At 42.0% G+C, this 22,234-nt stretch overlaps 1 protein-coding gene across 7 annotated transcripts in view; it reads left to right on the forward strand.

The window, feature by feature from the left end:
* BCL2L11 (BCL2 like 11) overlaps positions 1-22,234 on the forward strand; it is a 55,246-nt gene that overhangs the window by 27,337 nt on the left and 5,675 nt on the right. For 5 of the 7 annotated variants that reach the window (XM_034763948.1, XM_034763947.1, XM_034763949.1 and 2 more), the window contains one exon: positions 3,877-3,989. In XM_034763948.1, coding sequence (XP_034619839.1) covers positions 3,877-3,989 — 113 coding nt within the window. Of the gene's footprint in view, positions 1-3,876; positions 3,990-5,507; positions 5,889-22,234 lie in introns of those variants that run through there. The other 2 variants (XM_034763950.1, XM_034763952.1) reach the window with 1 other exon arrangement.

Below are 22,234 nucleotides of genomic sequence, written 5' to 3' on the forward strand. Positions count from 1 at the left end.
TAGTTCGACGGCTGGAAATCGAAGTTCTGGGTTCGACTTATCGCGTCTAGTCTGGACGCGATAAGTCGAACCCGGAAGTGCTTGCCGTCGACTGCGGTACTCCAGCTCGGCGAGAGGAGTACCGCGGAGTCGACGGGGGAGCCTGCCTGCCGCGTGTGGACCAAGGTAAGTTCGAACTAAGGTACTTCGACTTCAGCTACGTTATTCACGTAGCTGAAGTTGCGTACCTTAGTTCGAATTGGGGGGGGTAGTGTAGACCAAGCCTAAGAGGAATAGTTCTTTAGTTTGTGCAATAATAATATATTCCCAGATATAAATAAATATCCCTCCCCAAACCCCCTACAATGTACTTTAACTTCTAGGTTGACAAAAATGAGATTTTTCTTTTATTGGACATTTCAGTACTATTTGACCACGAAACCTAAAAGGCTAAAACTGTTGTCTTGATGGAATAAAAGAGAAAGTTGTAGAGGTGTCCTGCAACAGGCAGAGAAACTAATTAAATGTGGTTCTACTCAGCAAAGTGACTGGGGAAAATGGCACCATAGTCAGTAGATGGTCACTCTGTGTGCATTGAGTTCCTTGTGATCACTTTAGTGATGCTATGTTTTTGCTGCTCCAAACTACCGATAGGCTTGTCAAAACAACACAGCTATGGGAGAGTGAGTTAGTTTTTGTTTTGTCTCACACAACACCCACAGAACAGCTAACAAACTGCAGAGCCAATTCTGCCCCCGATACACCTTGATTCTGCTCCCAGAAAACAGGGCTGCACAGGTGTATCAGGAAACAAAATTGGGCCTGTGCTATCTTTTACTAGTATCTAATGGCTGAGCCAGAAAGATCCCAACTTGATTTTGAGATTCCATTTCAATTTGCGGGACTCATCAGTAAGTAAAATGTTTGTTTTTCCTTGTAAGCAAAGTACATTGGGATTGGGAATCTTTAAAATACTAAAAATTATAATCCCATGATGCTGTTTTCACAGCATTCCTGTGTCAGATTTGAACCATATTTTTAGAATTTAGGAGGAGAGTGCTCTTTGAGCATTTGAAGATTTTTCTTCATTGCTTACACATTTGGGCGGTTCAGAATAATAGGAATTTTTTTATATTATATTTTGAGTTTTAAAACAGGCTGCTGCCAACCATGTTTTTGGGAAACCAGTTTCTTTTAAAACAGTGCCATTATCATATGGTGTAATGCATGATTTACAGGATGGGAGAACCTCTGATTGTCGCTCACAACTAGGGTACCTCTCTCCCAAACTGGCAGCTGCACTTCCGAGAGGGTAGAGCTCTGCAGGCATGGGATATCTAGGCAGGTGGCTCAGGTCCTTCTGGTGTCTTGGAAGCCATCTGTCAGAAGGCCCTGAAATTTCAAATGAAGGAAGGTTGTGGTGCATTCAGGCCCCAGTCAACTCCTGTTTTTTATTCTTCCTCTTCCACGCACATGGAGAGACTGCTTGCCTGCCTCCTGATGTAAAGGCCAGCTCCATCCACGTACATTTGGCAGCTATTTTAGCCTGTCATGAACTGATTCAAAGGAGACCAGTGCGCTGTGATATGGGAGATGAGGCTCTCAAAATAAGCCAATTAGAGGCTTAGAAGATCCTTGTTGTCAGGTTGAGGCAGTGTTTGACATTTGAAACCTCATGTTAAACAGCCCCCAGTGTTAGGGGAGAATGAGGTCACCCTGACAAAGCTGATGAAAGTTTCTTTCGAGCCATTCAGTTCCTGTGAGCTTAATTATCTTGCATGGAAGGTTGCTTTCTCGCTGGGAGTCCTTTCAGCTCACAGCAGGAGTGAGCTTCAGGTTGTTGTGACCGATCCAGTTTACACCAGGTTTAAGGTGGTGGTGTGGAATCATTGAACAGTCCTCCCCACAGTGGTCTGAGAGTTCCACTCCATTGAATTTGTCCTCCTGCCAACGTTTGTCATGCCTTCTGTTCCCCTCCCCATGAGGCCCTTCGCTATGTGCTCAGTGTCAAAAGGTCTGTGGGGCTCAGAGTTTCATTTGGGTCAGACTAAAGCCCTTAGGAAGTCCACTCAACTTCTTGCTGTTTTTCACACCAATCCGTGTGGGCAGTGCTGTTATAGTGTCTGACTTCTTGTTATAGCTTGGCCGGCCAGAAGCTAGAAGACTATAAGAACGTAAAAATGGCCATACTGGGTCAGATCAATGGCCTGTGTAGCTTAATAGCCTGTTTTCTGACCGTGTTCAGTGCCAGATGTTTCAGAGGGAATGAACAGAACATGCCAGTTATCCAGCGAGCCATCCCCTGTCGTCCAGTCCCAGCTTCTGGCAATCAGAAGTTTAAGGAGCCTCAGAACATAGGGTTGATCCCTGGTCATCTTGGCTAATAGTCATTGATGGACCTGTCCTCCATGAACTTACCCGATTCTTTGTTGAACCCAGTTATACTTTTGGCCTTCACAATATCCCCTGGCAGAGAATTCCACAGGTTAACTGCATTTCTTTAAGAAGTGCTTCTTTGTTTTCAGCCCTGCTGCTTGTTTCATTGGGTGACCCCTGGTTCTTGTGCGAAGGGTTAAATATGCTTCCTTATTCACATTCTCTAAACCATTCATGATTTTATAGACTTTTATCATTTTCCCCCCCTTAGTCGTCTCTTTTCCAAGCTCGTCAGTCCCAGCCTTTTTACTCTCTCCTTGGATGGTAGCTGTTCTTTAACCCTCATCATTTTTACTGACCTTCTCTGTACTTTTCTCATTTCTAATGTATCTTTTTTGAGATGGGGTGACCAGACGTGCATGCAGTGTGGGGGTACCATGGATTTATACCAGTGATAGTCAGACCTCAGTGGTTCAGAAGCCAAATTTGTGATCTGCATTCTCCAAAAGAGCCACAGCAATGTGAATTCATTGTTTTATTTACTATAGTACTCTATAGTCCTGTTTAAACAGTATGAGGGGAAATATTTAGTGTGTATTTTTTTTCTCACAGCAAAATGACTGACAAAAGTATTTTATCCACTACAATTGGTTAATAACATAGTAAAAGACTCCTGATTAGTTGTTAACTTAGATGGGTTAATAATTAAATCACACCGTGTTTTAATATTGTGCTGCAAAGAGCCACAGGGGAGACATTAAAGAGCATCTTGTGGCTTGCGAGCCTCAGTCTCAGTATCACTATATATCCAGTGGTATTGTGATCTCTTCCGTCTTAGTCCCTATCCCTTTCCTAATGATTCCTCACGTTCTGTTAGCGTCTTTGACTGCCGCTGCACACAGAGCAGATGTTTTCAGAGAACTATCCATAATGACTCCAAGATCTTTCTTGAGTGGGAACAGCTAATAAAGACCCCAATCATTTGTATGCATAGTTGGAATTATGCATTACTCTGCTTTTATCAACATTGAATTTCATCTGCCATTTTGTTGCCCAGTCACCCAGTTTTGTGAGATCCCTTTGTAACTCTTATTTTGTGAGCTTTACCTTCTGTTCAACGAAAGGAACTGGCTGAAATGTTTAGAGGGCAGTAGTTTTACTTTTGTGGGTGGCATGCAAAGGTTAGTATGAGTCTTACCACTGCCCTCAGATCAAAATTATAAGAGCTACGGCAGATCCACCTGTGTCATACTAGAAAGCTAAGACCAAAGAGTGAGAACTCTGATTGCCTGGTATCTTCAGAGAAGCAGAATTGCAAGTAAATAATTTTCTCTTGCTGTCTTATACAGCTTCCAGTGATTGTATTCTTAGGTGTTTCATTGTTAAAATGCATTCACAAAAATTTAGTCCACAAACTTTTGACAGAATAAGTTTAATAGATTTTTTTTTCCTATTGTACTTTAATTTCAACAGGTGACTTTTGGAAATGTCAAAGTACTCTTTATTTCTGTTCTAATGCAGCTTCCAGGTGGGAGTCTCCCTCAATACGTGAAGACATGCAGCCGGAAATATGGATTGCACAGGAACTGCGGCGTATTGGAGATGAGTTTAATGCTTCCTATTGCCCAAGAAGGGTAACTTTATTTTATTTTATTTTTTTAATTTTCTGTTTCCTTACATGCAAACTTTGAAAGGGAAAGGTTTATAATAATTTCTGGAAATATGTCTTGTTGCAAATGTTTCATGTTCCCAAATGTACAGAGATGTGCATAACATAAACGTTGGTGTATATGTGGGTCATACTTACCTTACGGAAGCACTAGTCATGACTCCATAGTGAAGGTTATTTTGAATTTTTCACTTAAAACTGGGATTCAGCCTCTTCTCTGTGATATATACAGTGTATCCATCTTCCCCTAATTTAAAGTACCCAGAGCCATCAAAATGCTTTCGAACATGTTTAAGTGCTTTGCTGGATCAAGACCATAATCTGCGAGTAAAAATGTTGTGAAGGGAAGGGGGACGTTTAGTTTTTTCAGGTAGACCTGCAAATTTAGTTTGAGTTAAAACGCATTAAAACTGGGCCTTTTAAGAAACTTGCTCTGGTGACGCTTGCTTCTCTTTTACTTATTTATCTAAAACACCACTGCTCCCACAACCCCCAAACTACGCTGAGACTCTCTGACAGAGGCTGCTTTTTATATTTTTAAAATAATGCAACCATTTTTGTTTGTGTTGTGATGTTGATGGACAGATATTTTAGATGCTGAATGGATGATCCAGCACCATCATCTTTAATTTAAAGATATGTGTCGTTACTTCTCCTGCATGGTCCTCCCCCCGCCCCCCAGCCAGTTGCCTCCAAGGTCGCCCCAAATGCTGCTCCTCATTCCCCAGGCACATTCTTGCTCCTCCTCTGCTGTTATGAGGGGTGGGCAGCCATATGTGGGATGCCTGTGGGGCAGACAGCTAGGGTGTGGGGACATGGGCGGTGAGTGGAGATGTAGGAACTGGGATGGACTAGTTCTGGGTCAGTCGGTTACCTCAGTGCTGAGGTGGCAGTCCTTGGACTTTCGCCACTGCTCCCTTGGCACTCCAGCACAGCCCCGCTCTGACCTAGGCACCCTCTACAGACATGTGCTTCCCTGCACACAACTCTGCTCCTCTCCTGCAGTGTGTTCGAAACTTTTCTTATCTTATTTTTCAGTCTTAAAATATACTGGTACCATTTTTAAAATAGCACATACAATTGTAATGCTATAAAATTCTGTCTTTATGACTGAGGCAAAGTGGATAGAATTGAAATTACAAATCAATCCTAAAACTAAGCTAACAATTGGTTTTTAGAAGGAATTAAGTCAGTGATCGACTTGGCTTTACAATATTAATTCTACACTGCTTGCATGTTTATATGTGCAATTTCTAGCCATTAACTTGTCCTTTCACTCTTTTGAGAGGAGAACTACACTAAGCACAAGTGTCACTAGATCATAGTCATGAAGTTTAAGGCCAGCAGGGACCACCAGATCATTAATCTGACCTGTATATCACAAGTCACTAACACCGCCTAGTTACCCCCATGCTAAACCCAACAGACATAATTAGACCAAAGTGTTACAGCCCTCAGCAGACTAACCTGCTGTGTGCCACAGGCCGAGACCCGCGGAGACAGGTGCACCGGTACCCAAGGTCCCTATCGATTAAGTGAGAGATGAGATGTTAACTGCTTGGATTTTTAACTGACTTCCATGAATGGTAAGTCAGTGACACAAGATTATTCCTTTTTTTTAAGAGAATCCATACTTTTATTTTGGGGGCTTTCAACTGTCTCAATCTCAGTGCAACCTGTTCTTCTCCCAAGCTGCTTCTTGACCCCCGGGCCCTGTTCACTGTTCTACTCTTCTGTGTCATCTAGTTCGCTGTACTCCCTCATTTCTCTCCCAATGTTGCTAGTACTTGGTGTGAGGTACTGAGTTAAGCAGCATATACCACAGCTGCATTAACATAGTCTGAAGAAAAATCTTTTCCTAAGTACACCTCTACCCTGATATAACGCTGTCCTTGGGAGCCAAAAAACCTTACTGCATTATAGGTGAAACCGCGTTATAGCGAACTTGCTTTGATCCACCAGAGCGCGCAGCCCCCCCCCCCCAGCACTGCTTTACCGCGTTATATCCGAATTCGTGTTATATCGAGGTAGAGGTGTACTTTAATTTGTTTTGTTTTTTTAGTTTTGTTAATGGAACAAGCTGATGGAAAAGGCTTGCTTGCTTGTTACCTGGATTATCCTATCCCTGTTGAGGGAGGGAGATTCCCTTTCCCCAAGTCAATTTTACATGCTATAGCAGCATAGAAGAGCTAATGGAGTCCTAGATCCACCCACTGGAGAATTCTGCCTGACACAACGGATGTTACATGTGATATTCTGTGATGTGTTGTCTGGTTCTCTCATTTTTCTTTTTCTTTGAGGTTTATGCGCTGGTGGAATGTGTTTTGAAGTCATTACTGTTGACTTCTTTTCACTATAGGTTTTCTACATCTCATTGAATATAGTGCTACATTATATAATCTCTCCTTTGATTATGGTTAGAATCAGATCTTGAACAACAACATTCACAGGATGCATTCATACTATATTGTTTGTCATCCTATCTTCTGGCCTTTTTTTGCTAACCAGGAGATATATTACAGCTATATGCATTTATTTAAGCAATTGTATAGTTTAACATATATTTATTGAGGTTAATTTTTACATGTATGTTCAAATATTTACTAGATTTTTATGCATAATTTGTGTTAAAATGCAGTTGAATGGAAATTGGAATTAAATTAAAACTGCGGAGAACCCTGCATTCTAAAATTGCTAAAGTAGTTACAACTAATAAAAATGTGCTGCATATGTAAGGTGGGGAGTAAGTTAATCAAAACATAGTTTAATCAGCTAGTTTCAAATGCAAAACAAGTATTATGTATGGTGAGTGAATGGAACTGATAGTTTCTGGATACTGTGTCCTTCGAGGTTTCAGACCTAGTAAATCTTATCCTCTTGCACCTTGGTTTTTATTCAGAGATTTGAAGAGGAAAATAAGCTTTCCTGCTTTTTCAACTCCCAGTTGGTTTCTCAACTTTGAACTAGTCATTGAACTGAACTAGGAGAGTAGAATGAAATGATGAAAATAGTCTCTGACAAAAGTTGATTCAGCACTTTAAACGAACTCTGCTTAGCCAGTGATTTCTACCAGTTCACTTTATTTAAAAAAAAAAAAAAAATGGTGGCAAATATGTAGTGCTTGAATGTTGTTCCAATTTATTGTTAATTATTTTAAAAGATGTAGGTTGTCGTAATTGCAAATTTAATTTGAAATAGGTTTTCAAACTAAGAAAAAATATACTGAAATTTTGATTTCAAAAATGGGTGTTTTATTTACATTTTTTTATCCACCCTGGTTGAATCCCTTTTGTGTAATAAGTTGAACATGGTAACAGTTTGACAAGTCACCTGACACCAAAGATAAAACACTTATTAATCCATAGGGCTTCTAGAGGGTAATGGATAGTGTTATTGCTCTGTGTAAAGATAGTATAATTATCCTGTGGTATTTCAACTAGACCCATTCTCAATCATGTGTTAACTGCATTTTGAGGAAACAGTAGGACATTGTTTGGGTTATTGCAAAAGTTTTTCTCCTAGAGGGGCTTGTGTTCAAATGTGTGTGAAGTCATAAGATTTTAATAGACTTGAGCACATTTTCATACCCATTGGCAGTCTGTTTAAGAGAAAATCAGAATTGAAATAAAAAGGTTGTGTCAGGTACTGAACATTTATATAATTAATTTATATAATCATTTTCAATCCCATTTTTTATACATCCTAACAATCGGTTTGCTCTTTTGACTGTTGCTGTACCACGGTACAGCGTGTCTTTTCTTAAACTGACCACGGTAGTGCTCTGGCCTCTTTCCTGAATGGTTAGTTTAAATTGGTTAGTTAAATTCTAAATAAACAGTTAGTACTTGTAGTTCAAATTATTCCTTCTGTTTGTTAACGCTGAAATTAACCTGCTGCTGTTTTCCTCGTTCACCTGCAAGTGACAACTGAGATGGCTGTGATGACTCTGTTTTTAGAGATTGAGATGTTTGGTCATTGTATCACAAATTTTAAGATGTGGTTTTTATCCAAGGTTTGAAAAAAGGTTTTATCCAAGGTTTGAAAAAATTACCAATTCTGAGGTAAAAGGAGTGAAAAATCGACAAAGCATTCCCTCCCCAAATCTATGAAATGGCAGTATTCAAGATGTGAGCGTACCATGGATTTATAGAAAGGCAATATAATATTTTCTGTCTTATTATCTATCCCTTTCTTAAGGACTCCCAACATTCTGTTTGCTTTTTTGACTGCCACTGCAGATTGAGTGGATGTTTTCAGAGAACTATCCACGATGACTCCAACATCTCTTTCTTGAGTGGTAACTGCTAACTTAGACCCCATCATTTTATATGTATAGTTGGGATTATGTTTTCCAATGTGCATTACTTTGCATTTATCAACATTGAATTTCATCTGACATTTTGTTGCCCAGTCACCCAGTTTTGAGAAGTCCTTTTGTAACTCTTCGCAGTCTGCCTGGGGCTTAACTATCTTAACTAGTTTTGTATCATCTGCAAATTTTGCCATCTCACTGTTTACCCCTTTTTCCAGATCGTCTATGAATATGTTGAATAGGACTGGTCCCAGTACAGACCCCTGGGGGACACCACTATTTACCTCTCTCCATTCTTAAAACTGACCATTTATTCCAAGAGCAAGTAGTAAATTTCCTGCCTTTTCTTTTCTTTTATGTGGGATCCTTTACTACAGAGGATAAAATAGGTGTTACCAGTCATCTGCAGGGTACTCTGTGGCGTTCTCTTTCTTCCCGGTTGATTAGTAGATTTGTACCTTCTCCTTCCATCAGGATGAAAGGACAGCCATGACCAGGGCTTTTTGCAGCACTTGCTGGAGATCCAAACAATCCAGCTCATTCCAAAATACCAGCTACATTTTTAGGAATTTACTCCTTTCTATTGTATACAGGCTCTCCGTGGTCAGTAGGGGCACAATTAGTGTTAGATCGCAAGCGGCTCAATTCTTCTGTCATCTGCGTTCACTCAAAACAGAAAGCACTTGGTCCATCACAGCCGCTGTTTGACCTTAGGAGACTTCCTCAGTGCTCATCAAGGATTCCTGCAATTTGCAACAGATCCTCGGCATCTTCAGTGTTCCATTTTTCTCTTTGGCCTAACACTAGCACTAAGAGGTTGTTCAGAGATCATGATGGTGGTGCCTGCAGCTATCCATTACATCATCTCCCCATTCTTTAGCTGGATAATTGGCAGCTTGGGGCTTTTAATGAGTGAGTTAGCTTTGTTAGCAGTTCTAGCAGTAGTGTTTCCTCTGTCTCAACAAGACAGACTTGATAAACCAAAACAAAAGCGGGCTCATCTGGGGGCTCCTTTGGATATCGTCATCAGGCTCAGGGAGATGCAGATCTAGTTAATGGAAGTCATGACCTGGCTCTCAGAACTGTTGCCATAGGCCAGGAGGTTCTCCTGTCCTCTCCTGTGAACTTCCCTAACCCAGTTCTCCTCCACTCAGCAGAGCTTCATGTGTCTGTTCTTCTCAGAAGTCCTTTTGGTGGTGGTAGCTCTCCAGGGAATTTATTGAAAGATATGCCCTTGCAAGAGTCACATCATCACCACCGACGTCAGTCTCAAGCTTTCTCCTATCCAGAAATGCCCAGGAAATGTGGCCCAGACAGGACCACATCAAGGTCCTTGACTTCTGAGCAGCGAGCCTAGCCTTGTTCCAGTTCAAGGACATGGTATCTGACTGACTCTGCCGTAGTAACCTCTGATCTGTAACTAAAGGGGAGAACTTCAGCCAGAGAGAAGAGGGTTCTCTTAGAAGGGGTGGAGAAGGATGTCCGAACTTAGCAGCCATGCAGCTAGCAGGCTGTACAGGTAGACTGGCGAGTCGCTAAGGCATTCGTTATAGTGCGCAGTCCCTGAACAGGACAGCCATCCTCTCACGTTGCTCAGTCTGGGGGAGGATTGAAGTGCATCTCCTTTGCCTGTCAACAGAATCCCAAGCCGAAAAGTCTCAGCATGCAGAGAAGGCATGTTTCAGCAATCTGTGATCCTAGGGCTCGTTGCAGGATTCTGCCCCTTAGGGTATCTCTACGCTGCAGTTAAACACTTGTAACTGGCCTTTCTTAGCTAACTCGGGCTTGGGCTGCCGGACTGTCTACACTGCAGTTTTATAGCCCAATCCCAGTCAGCTGACACGGGCCAGCCACGGGTAGAGACCCTTAGTGACCAGAATTTTCAGGTTAGCAGAACTGATTTGGTAAAGTCTGCATAGGTTGTCCCTCCTTGGCATCTCAATGCTGTATTTTTCACTAGGAACCTCTGGCCTCTGCATTTTTGTTTTGGTTCTCAGCACAAGTGGTTTTTCTAGGGGCTGTTACCTGTGCGTGGAGAGCAGGTGAGCTGGCAGCCCTCTCCTGCCACTACCTTTCTGGTTTCCACAGCGATAAAGTATCTGATGGGTTCTCAGTTTTTGATTCCCCATTATTAATCAGTCTCCTTTCCTTTAGTCCTTAGCTGGCATCAGATAAGGAAAGGGTTTGATGTCCCCCTAGTGATTTAAGCTACACCTACATAGAATCAAGGAGTTTGGGGTCACAGAAAAAGGCAGTTTGTCACCATCCTAGATGGATTTCCATATGTATTAAGGAATCATGTGCAGAGGAGTCTCCCATGCCTCGTAGGCATTAGAGCTCACTCCTTGTATCGAGAACACCACGTGAGCACAGAGTAAATCTGCCTCATAGAGAATGATCTTTTGGTAATGCATACAAATCTTCATACGCCATTCTTGTGTGGATGTCAGAACTTCCTCACATCCAACTTTCAAGCACAGGGTCTTGAGTGCTGTCGTGCAGGGATCCTCTGTCTGCCTCCAGTTAGCTTGGTCTTGGCATTGGGTATTGCTAGATGGTGTCTAGTTTTTAGAGTGCTAGAGGCTTCCAGTCATAAAGGACAATCTGATTTTACCTGTAAGCAGCCTGAAATCCTATTCTCTGCATTGTTCTCATTTTAGATTGTGATTAGGAGATTGTTCCCTGCAAGGGAAGTTGACTGTTTAGCAAAGGTGCGTTGGTAACTGAAGAGATACAGATATCTGCTATAGCAATGGAGGAGGAGCAACCTAGAAGCCAAAGTGGAGTAGCCCTTTCTAGAAGGAAAATGTATAGGCAAGGCCAAAATTCCCATTTCAACAACCCTCACCACTGAACAGGAGTTTTCAGAGCATAGAAGAGACTAGAGTCTTGTTATATTCACTCTGCAGCTGTTGATTCTCATGCACTTTTTTGTTTTCAAGGCCTAGAATACTACTTCTGTCTTAAGATACTACTTTTAAAACTTCTGTTTTGTTTTCCTCCTTGTCAGTTCCTTACAGTTGCCAACTTTAATGCTTTATACAAGTTAAAGGAAATTTAAGCTACTAGTTGTAAACTTTTGTGTGATGTGTGGGTGTATGCAGTGTTGTATTCATGCTGGTCCTCAGATTTTAGAGACAAGGTGGGTGAGGTAATTGAACCAGCTTTTGTTGATGAAAGAGACAAGCTTGCAAACTACACCGAGCTCTTCAGGTTTGTGTGAGTGTAGTCACTAGTAATTTTTCTTGGTCCATTTTAAAATGGAGATGAGTAAAATTGGTTCATGTTTTCATTTCTATAACTCTTTATTTAAAGTGTGGTCTGTATGAGCCTTGGAGATGGCGTGTGGTGCACTCTGCATAAACTTTAGTGCTGTGTCTCATCAAATTGGGGGCTTTCAGAGCACATGAATAATGTTTGCTCATAGTTCCCTAAACTTATTGGCACTGACATCAGTGGACTATCTCCTCCTAAATATTGCCACAGTTGTTGTTTTGCATGTTGCAGCCTTTTTTGTTACTGTGGGAAGAAATGTAATTGTTTTTCAGTGGTTGAGTCATTAAGCCCTTTGTTTTCTTTAAGGAGGAGTATCTGGGAAATTACAACTGAAACACGAGGTTTGTGCATAAAGTGCTCAACTCAGTCTCCATTGCCAGTTGAAAGCCAGCATAGAATGTTTTATAGTTTTAAAAGTTTTATATATGTTCTAATACCATAGCAAATGGGTCTGAAATTGACAATGACCATTGAACAGGGCTGATTGCAATATTGACTCTCAAATAAAACAAAATCTGTGTGCTTTTTTTGTTGCTTGGGGGGGGGGGGGGGATGACAAAACCCCACCACCAGACATGGCAATATCACAGATTTCAACTGCAGTTTAATTTGTCATTGAATTGTTTTGGAGGGATGATTGAATGTTTTTATTTTGTATAAAATTGAGGGATATTAAACATTCGTAATGATGCAAAAAGTATGAAGTTATGTAGAGAGGTTAGAAAGGGAACCGAGTGAACGATCAGTGCAAAAATAGCACTCAGAGGTGTAAATGGTCAGACAGGTGAGTACAGCGATGCACAGTGGCTCAGCACTTCATACCTTGCATTTTCTGTTAGGCAAAATGCTGTTCACATGGACTGTACGTGGATAGTCCCTTTTGTCCACTGACTGTGATTGCCATCTGTCAGTATGCTGCAGAGTGGAGAAGCAAAGTGCAGGACACCCCCCCCTCGGCCACCCAACCTGTTGAGTGATGGATGGGTGGGTGAGACCACTCTCTTGCTTTGCTTGGTTGGGGAAGGGCAGTAAAAGTGAATGTGCCCCCTTCTGTGAGGAGAGAGTTGGGGGGAGGAAGAGAAGCGAGGCATTCCCCTTCTAAGTAGATAGGCATGTCGGGGAGAGTTATCCCCGGCTGGAGCTTCAAATGTACTATGTAATCCATTTGTTTCCTCCTTACCCTCTGTCCATAGCTTCATTTCAAGCTATGCTTTTATACTTCATAGCTGGCGGGGTGGGGGGACCACCAGAGAACCGCTAGCCAAAATCATATGGAAGACTGAACCCTGCTGCGAAACCATGAATTTCTCTGGGTGGGGTTAAGTGGGATGTGTTTGATATTTTGCTCCTAGTTAATAGGTTTAGTCCTCTGGTGAATGTTCAGAGTCCTAGTCCATGTTTCGTTGAGTTTGATGTGCTGCAGTGAAAGGCAAGCAGTTTGTGTTCTCATTGGAACTTGCTCTCCCCAAACCTCATCCCCCCCACCCCTGTCAGAGAACAGTCTGGATGTGCTGACCTTCAGGGCATGTCTACACTCGCCATTTAAAGTGCAAAAAGTCCCTTTCTTGCGCAAAAACCGTGGGAGCGTCTACACTTGGCCAGTGCCTTTTTGCAGTGAAATTCAGAAGTTTCACCGCAAGCAGAAAACCACCTCCACAAGAGCCATACAGCTCTTAACGCTGATCCTTTCGTGGTGATGTGCAAGTGAAGACACATTCTTCCTGTTTACAGAGCTTTTAGCCTCCGCAAGATATCCCACAGTGCCTAGGTGACCACTCTGGCCAGCAGCTCTGCTGCTCTGACACCAGGTAAACAGCCGTCCACCCTCCTCTGCAAAGCCCCGGGAACTTTGAAACTCCCCTTCCTGTTTTCTTGGCAAGTGCTCACTTATCAGGCCAGGTGACAATGGCTGCTCCAGGGAGCAAATGATCCCCTGCTTGGATCAATGCTGAGGTGTTTGGGGACAGGAGGCTGGGCAGGGACCCAGCATGCCCTGTGATCGCTCCCCTCCCGCTTCCCTCAAGACCTATCCTCCAAATGGAGAGAGCGGCACTGTGGGATAGCTGCCTGCAGTGCTCAGCAATGGAAGTGCTGCAGATGTGATCACAATCTGATGCCTGTGGAAGTGAGTGAGTACCCAAACCATCACTTGTATTTTACCGGTGAAACTGACAGCGCAAACATTCTGCAAGTGTAGACATAGCCTCAGTGTGCTATGGGAAGCTTCTCTGTGTACTGGGGCCTGCATGGACTGAGGTGGGGAGCGGGGGTAGGGAGTTCTGTCCTGGGTTTTGTGGGGGGCTGTTGGTGAGGTTCTGTTAGTTTCACTGAAAGGAGGTAATGTGTGTGTTTGTGATTGCTGCCAGGTACCCTGCTAAAGAGGCACCTGTTATCCTGCCGGAAATTAAAATAACAGTTTGTAGTGCTGGGGCCACACTGTGTTCAGCGCTGTACAAACACAGAACAAAAAGCTGGTCCCTACCCCAAGGGGCTAAAAATACGAAGGGGCCTTGTGTGGTATTTTTTTCTTGAGAGTACTGATTCCAGGAGAGAGAGAGAGAGAGAGAGAATGCATGTGGTTCTCAGTCAGGGGTACGCATACCCCTGAGGTTAGTCATACGGCTTCCAGGGGGAAATCAATTCATCTAGAGATTTGCCTAGTTTACAACACGCAACATAAAAAACATTAGCTAAGTCGGTACAAACTAAAATTTCATACAGACGATGCTTTGTTTATACTGCTCGATAGACTGTACACTGAAATGTAAGTATGATATTTATATTCCAATTGACTTATTTGAGAAAGTCAGCAATTTTTCAATAATAGTGTGCAGTGACACTTGTATTTTTATGTCTGATTTTATAAGCAAATAGTTCTTAAGTGAGTTGTACCTTGGGGGTAGGGAACATAAATCAGGTTCCTGAAAGAGAGACAATAATCTGGAAAGGTTGAGAGCCACTGGTATAAGTCAACTGGGAGTTGTACTGAGGGCTGCCCCTAGGAGAGTGCAGGGCCTGGGACAACCCCCTCCACTCCCCTTCCTGCCCCTGACCTCTCAGACCGCCCTGGACCCCGCGTCCCAAGTTGAAAATTTGTATTTTAAAACCATTCCTACCTGTAACTACAGGTAATGCCTTATAGTATTAAAAGTGAAAGAATTCTAGAGCTGTTCCTTGTTTGCACTTCAGTCGGCTTGAAGGGTGAAACTACTCTGGTCAGTTTCACTTTCTGCTTTGCAAGCACAATGCTGCTGCCTTCTCATCTCCAGGCTTGGAGAAGAATTTTCTTATTTCTTTTAAACTTAAAATATCAAACCTAAATTTTGGCCCTACTTTTAGAGGTTCCTTAAATCAGTAGTGACCAAACACTTGGACAATGAATGGGTAAAGAGCTGTACATCTCCACAGTGTTGGTGCTTGAAGATAACCTCCCTTATTTGAGTGATTGGAATTGGGATGCTGGCTGCCGAGACCAGCTCTACCGGTACTGGCAAACCCTGCTAGTGTAGATGCAGCTGATACAGGCAAAACAATACTTTTTGCTGGTATAGTTTATAATGGGTTGGTGGGCAAAATAAGCTTTGCTAATGAAAGCACTTTTATGATAACTGCGTCTACACCAGGGCTTTGTCAGCACAGAAATGTTATGCACCAAAAAAAGTCCCCATCCTAACTGACACTGTTCTATAGGCAAAAGTATCTAGTGTAGACTGGACCTTAGTCAGTGGAATCCTGTAGTAAATCCCTGCCTGTGAAATGCTCTGGCTGACAGGAGGTGCTCTTTCTGGCTTGTTTGTCGTCTCCCATGTACTCATACCTGTATTATAAATCTGCACGTCTCTTCTTTTGTCTTAAACCCCAGTTTTTCTGCCTGCCTTATCTGCTGCTGAACTGCGTTAAGTTGCTCAGCTAGAGGCTCTGTGCAGGATTTCTTCTGACCGTGTAATCTGCTGGACATCCATCACAAAGTGGAGGACAATAGACCTGGCAGGCAGGCAGGCTGCAGGCCTGCAAATCCTGCTTTTCAGTCCGTTGCAATGGGCAATCTTGTCTGGCTGCATTTGGCCACCAGAGTTCTAAAGGTGCTAATCTTGTGGCACGGGGATAAGTAGATGGACTAGAGAGCCCGACTATAGTATTTCAGTGTCAGCGGGGCAAGAGGGGGAAATCTCCTCTTGCACTCTAGGTTGGAAACTATGTAAATGTAATGACTATTCATTATGTCATACGACTAGATAGAGCCACGAGAAAAACATCTCATCTTTGTGTCAAGGGCATAATTTCTGCTATTCTCCAGAGCATGTACAGACATGAATTTCCTGCACTAAATATAAAGTGTATCTTATCATTTTACAAGAGTACAGGACACAGAGAGAAAGGTATTGAAGCTTACGTTTCTGTTCAGAATAAGTCTTCACTTTTTTAGGTGGTTGTGTCTGGCTATTAAGATTGTTTTGGCTCTACATGACCGTTTTAGAACAAATAACTCCTCTCCTGAAGTAAATTGTCTGTCTCTTCACTGCTGTTGCCCTGCTCTTGTTTTTGTGAATGATGCAGTTGTTCTGTCTTAGGCAGCGTATGCAAGGAGACCAGCAGTCTACACTAAAATTCACATTACTACAGCTGAGATCTGGCGAATACACTTGTGTGTGTTGCACACTCTTCTCTGTCATGGCTTGTGATCGAAGCAATTCAGAATTCCATGGAAAGAGGATAGTATTAAACCCTAGTTGCTTCAAAAGAAATAGTTATGACTCCTATCATCTTTGTTAGGTCCTGTACTGCTCACGATATAAAGACACAAGGGTTCCCACAAGCTGAGTCACATGAGCTCAGGGTACCAGGTGGAAAGTCAGTGACAGTACAAAGCAGATGCGAGCATCCAGTGTAGAATAGGATCAGAATAGAGCATAGCTATGCCAAGTCTGTGCATTTATTACCAATCCCTGAACGATGTCCTGGACTGGACTTCTTTAAAGTAGTCTTATGCCCCCTCCCCCTGCCCTTTCTTAGTGTATTTAGCCTGATTATTTTAACCTTAGAAATAGGCTAATAGTTTAGGACAGTGATGTCAACAGATTCTGTAAAAGATCAACCCAACAGACTCAAGCCCTAAGGGTAGTCCAACAGAAGGGTATAAAAGGTAATGGGGCCCTCAGGACTAAATACCATTCCCCAGCCAGCCAGCATTCTGTCCTCCTGCCCATATCTCCTTGGGGCCCAGCCACGCTGTCCACTCCCATGCCTCCACTTGCAACCTGCTGCTTCCTTGTGTGTGTGTCTCAGCTTTTCATTCCCAGCTCTCAGGCTGTCTGGCCTTGTCACTGCTTCCAGCCTGCTGTTCCTGCTCTTGCACAAGTTGGGGCTTCCCACCCAAGTCTGATTGCTTCTGAGATCAGGATTGTACCTCCTTTTTCCTGGTCTCTAGGGATTTTGGAGCTCTGCACTAGCTGATGTTGGACTGGATAACACAGTGGCCTCTGCTGGTTAGTTCCATTTCCACCATCTCATCTGGGATGGGAGGAAGTATCCAGTGATGAGCCAGCAGGGTCACTTCAGTATGACCTGATCATTGCTGTTAATATGACTCGACCCAGTAGGAAGGAAACCCTTCCCAATGCCTCCTCTTGGCTACAGGCCTGTGCTTAAATTTCTGACACTCCATTTTCCTGATGTTTTTCTTTCTATATCCTTAACTTTTCTCCCCCAGCCCCTCCCCCCAGTAGTTGGCTATCTGCCACCCTAAACATTCTGTTGAATGAGCTCATGAACAGAGGTTGGGAATCCTGCAGTGATGTCAGCGTCAGCGTGATGTCCTGTTTGCCAGCATGTTACTTTGCTTAGCCTAGGAGAGCAATATATTGTGATTTGACAAGCTGCAAATGACTGCATGTTAAAGCAAAGAACAAGGAATGAAAGGCATTGGCATAATAACTTTAAAAAAACGACAGGTCACTTCCCTCGTTAGGAATCCTCTTAGAGCAGCCATTGTTTCTGTGCCTAGGTATTGCTGCTCATGTGGTCTGTAAGGTCATGCATTGCTTGTAGCCCATCTGAGAGAGTGCCAGAGCATAGCAGTCTCTGTGAAAACAGTTACCAATGGTGGATGTGGGATGGAAACTGCGCAGACTGCATAGCTAAGTGTAACAACGGGCGTTCACAACAGGGTTTTGAAGGAGCAGCTGGCTGTCAAGGGCTGTGTTTGTTTCCTACACACCCGCTTCCCTGGATTGAACTCCTGTGCATTGTTTTCATTTGGGTATTTTGGCATAAGTGGAATGAAATTTCAGACTCTTGCCTGGGTAATTCTTTCATGTCAGTTAGATTAAGGTGGGGACGTGAATCCTTGGAAAACTGCATTTTCTAAGGATTAATAATATTCTGGTTAGTTATGCTGATAGTGTATACGCATGTAAGTGGGATTAAACCCTTTTACTGCTGGGTTACTGCCTCTGACCTCCTCACCCCATCCATCACAGTCCCTCTGCTACCAGTCTCTTCTCCATCATTCTTATTCTCTTGAACATGCCAATCCCCTATGGTTCCCTTCCTTCTCCAGCCCCTGCCACCTTCTTTGGGATTAAGATGTAGAAACCACCACCACCACCCCTTCCTTTGCATCCAACTAACTTTTAAGTCTGTGGAACTCCCTCCCCCAATGTCATTTCAAGTTAAAACTGCATTAGGTGATCTCCCGCACCCTGATAAAGGTTTTTGGTAAAATGTCTGCATTTTGGCCATTCCTATTTGGGTTTAATGTTAGAAACCTTACCCTATAGCAATATTAGCCAACTGAGAGAGCCATTGGAGTGAGTTCTCTCCTAAAACAGATCACTGGTTTGCTGGTAGTGGCTTCTAGTTGACATCTGTCTAAAGTAAACTGGTTAAAGAGAAGAGGGTCACCTGTTTCTCCTCTCTGTGGGATGTGGTCATAGCTAGCAGGTGTTTCTTCTTTGCTTACACACGTTTCCCTTGACTGAATTATAACTTTCTTTATTCACAATATTTTCATCTTACTCAGCCTTATTACTTGATACACTTTAATTATTCTGCAGTCCACTACAATTTACTTGTATTCCAGGGTCTCTCTCTTGTTTCTGCTGTTGGTGTTGGAACTTATTTTCTAACATTGGGGTTGGCAGAAGAGGCCAACGGAACAGTTATCCCTGGTGACAAAAACCTCTAGTAAAGAGCAAGTTGTCTGTCAGACACCCCGGTCCTATTTCCTCCCGTGTGCCTGCTTCCTCATTTCCTGATGCTTTTATTTTCCTTTTTAAGTCTTCCCACATTCTGGCTTTTAAAACCATTAATTCCTCTGGCAGGGAGTGTTGAATGATCCCTACATCTAAAAGTTTTCTGCCACCACTAACCAAATGACCCTGAATGCATCACCTCGGCCTGTCTACAGAGAGGCCTAAGGTCTCTCCCATAGCTGAGACTCCATTGTTGCAGTATAAATGATCTCTGTGGCTTTATGTAATCTTGTCCTTACGGGTGGCCTGAAGAGAAGGAAATAAAATAGGTTTGTGCCTTTTTAAAATTTTATTTCATGACATCTTTACACATTACAGACTTATTTTAAAAAACATTTTGTTTTGCCTTTGAAATACTTCAAAAATTGGATTTTTGTCTTGCTCATGTCTTGAGGACGCAGAAATGTAGATTGAAAGCTTCTTCAGCCCTTACTTTAAGAAACATGGTATTGGGGGGTGGGGGGGAGCTAGCAAGTTAGATTCAACTTTTGGTTAAGTTTTGATATCTGTTTCACTCAAAGAACAAAACTGGACAGTTTGAACAAAACTAATTTCCTCTCTGAATTAAGCAGGTTTCACCAACAGACTTCTTTATAAATCATAAGGAGGAGGAAGAAGAACACAGATCTAAGTTTTTCCTTTACAGATAAACTTCAAACATATTCTCTGTTAATAACGGACAAACACAAGCCCTGTTTGGCATTTGCCAGTTCTAGTTAACGGTCCAGATATTCAACTTCCTGTTCCATAGGGATCAATTCACTAGGCTGTACTCTAGGAAACTTACTCTTTCTTTTGAGCATATGTTAAAAGAACTCACTTGTATTTATTGCCCCAATTGAAAATAAAACCGTAAGTTTATTTCAGTAAACTTATGACAAGTCAATATTGAAACTGGAGCAAAATCAATTCTGTGTGTAAAAGATAAAAAATGCATGCTGTGGTTAAGTGTCTCTGCAGGCATTGCATACAGAAAACTGATTTCCTCCCATCTTGTTACGGTGATACAGAGAGGAAATGCCCTGGCCTTATCGCAATTCCATTATGTCAAGCAACTTCTCAAGAGCCAGGGGAGCAGCTTGGAGAAAACTGCACCAGCTGCTGTGGAGTTTCTTCTCTGTCTGGGGAGATGCTGACTGCCTTGTGTGAATAATTACCCTTAACCTGTCTCAAACCAGTGCTGATTGTAACTGGCCGGAGGCTTCCAGCCAAACAGTTACTTACCCTGCCTGTCAGGCAGAGAGAGGGGGAAGTGTTCATTTTAAAAGGCAGTGCCTGTGTCATTTCACAGCATTTTTGGCTTCATGTGCAGATATTATTATTAAGGAAATCACTAGCACAGTTTTCAGTTCCTAACAATGAAGCAATTAATCTGATTTTATTGAGAGACTTGGTTTGTGTTTTATTTTTATATATGTTTAGTCACCCTGGAACAATGTCTTCCAAATTGTGGTCATATGTAATAGAAGGGAAAAACAAATCGGGCTGTGTGTGTGTTTGTATTCGTGTTCCATGCCAGCTATTTCATTCCTGTCCCATCAGCTGCTTACTTTCCTGATTTGCCGCATGTAAAACTTGCCAATAGTTCGATGTAGTCAAAACATAACACAGTAGAACCTCAGAATTACAAACTGGCCAGTCAACCACGCATCTCATTTGGAACCAGAAGTACGCAATCAGGCGCAGCAGCAGAGACACAAAAAAATCAGCACAGTACTGTGTTAAACGTAAACTACTAAAACATAAAGGGAAAGTGTTCTTTGTTTTTTTTAAAGATTTGACAAGAAAACTGTTTCTGTGCTTGTTTCGTTTAAATTAAGATGGTGAAAAGCAACATTTTTCTTCTGCATAGTTAAGTTTCAAAGCTGTATTAAGTCAATGCAAACTTTTGAAAGAACAACCATAATGTTTTGTTCAGAATTACAAACATTTCAGAGTTACAAACAACCTCCATTCCTGTTTGTAACTCTCAGGTTCTACTGTATAACAAACATGCAGTTTTTTATCATCTCCCCCTTCCCCCCCATTTTATATTTTCCCCTTTCAGCTGAAGAGTAAAGTTGTTTTCAGATGTCTCTACACATGTTATATAGACCAAACAGTGTTTACACAGGTGGAGTCATTTGAGAACAATTGGAGGTTCATTAGTTCTGGCACAGATTGCCCTTAGCTTTATTTAGCTTCTTAGCATGAATTACACCAAATCACTGGTTTTCTTAAATAAATTACAGCTACCAGATTTTACCTGTTCGGAATCTGAAACATTTTTCAGAGTCAACAATTTGGCACAATTATACTCTGAGAATACCTTGTTGGTTTTTCCCAATTGTTTTGTTTTCATCTGTACCAAATTGCATAAATTACATGCTATTGTTTTATATATAGCCAATCTTAGAATCAACTCAGTGTATTAAACATGTACCAAGTTTAAATATAATGATCGTTGCTATGGTTCTAAAATCAGTGGTCCACAAACTTTTTATGTTGTGTTCCCCTTACCCTTAATGAAATCTGTCAGGGCCGTGAGCGAGGTTGGGGGCCAAGAGCCACGGTTGGAGCAGGGCTGTGTGGCTCTCCCTTCGGGGGCTGCCCCAGGCCCTGCTGCACCCCACCCTCCCAAATGTTCCTCTGTGCCCTCCCCCCCCGCCTTTGGGGACCACTGTTCTAAATGAATGTATGCATTCTTACTGTGTTTCTGAAATAGTGAGGAGGAGTCCCTTTCATCTGGTATCGGTACTGCAGGTGCAAAGTTAATGTTCCACTGTATCCCACTTAGCAAAATGGAAGTTATATCTGACCATAGTTTTAAAACAAAAATACCCAATTATCTTGTTAACTCTTCAATATCCTCTTTGAGTTCTCCATTAAACCATGACTAACTCGCTTTTGAAATCCCTACAATGGTTTGAGAAGAATTTATTGAATTACCAAAGGAAACAATGACCTAGCTTGTCCCCCTTTAAAAAAAAAAAAAAAAAAATTCTATTCTCTTTGCTGTTGGTATTATCTAGCATCATTCTGTTAATTTCAAAATGTTCTTTCACAGTGTTTCCCAAACGTTTTTGGCCACGGAACACTTTTTAGCCTGTTACGGAACACTTACAATATATTATTTTGTAGTCGTTTGGTTTTCAAATAAAAAATTGCGTTATTTATGCTCAAATATATTTTATTTTATAAAACAAAGCAAAAATACAAATTTAAAATAACTCGAACTAACAATTTCTAACTGGAAAGTGCCTATAAAGTAGTACAAAAATCAAGTGCAAGAGTCAAAATTAAAAAGTGTTCTACTTAAAAAAAAACAACTGTGTATATATAAACACCTAACAGATTAGATTTTTACTAGGAAAATCTATTTTTATAAAC

The sequence above is a fragment of the Trachemys scripta genome, chromosome 3, assembly GCF_013100865.1.
Source record: "Trachemys scripta elegans isolate TJP31775 chromosome 3, CAS_Tse_1.0, whole genome shotgun sequence".
NCBI classification, from domain to species: Eukaryota; Metazoa; Chordata; order Testudines; family Emydidae; genus Trachemys; species Trachemys scripta.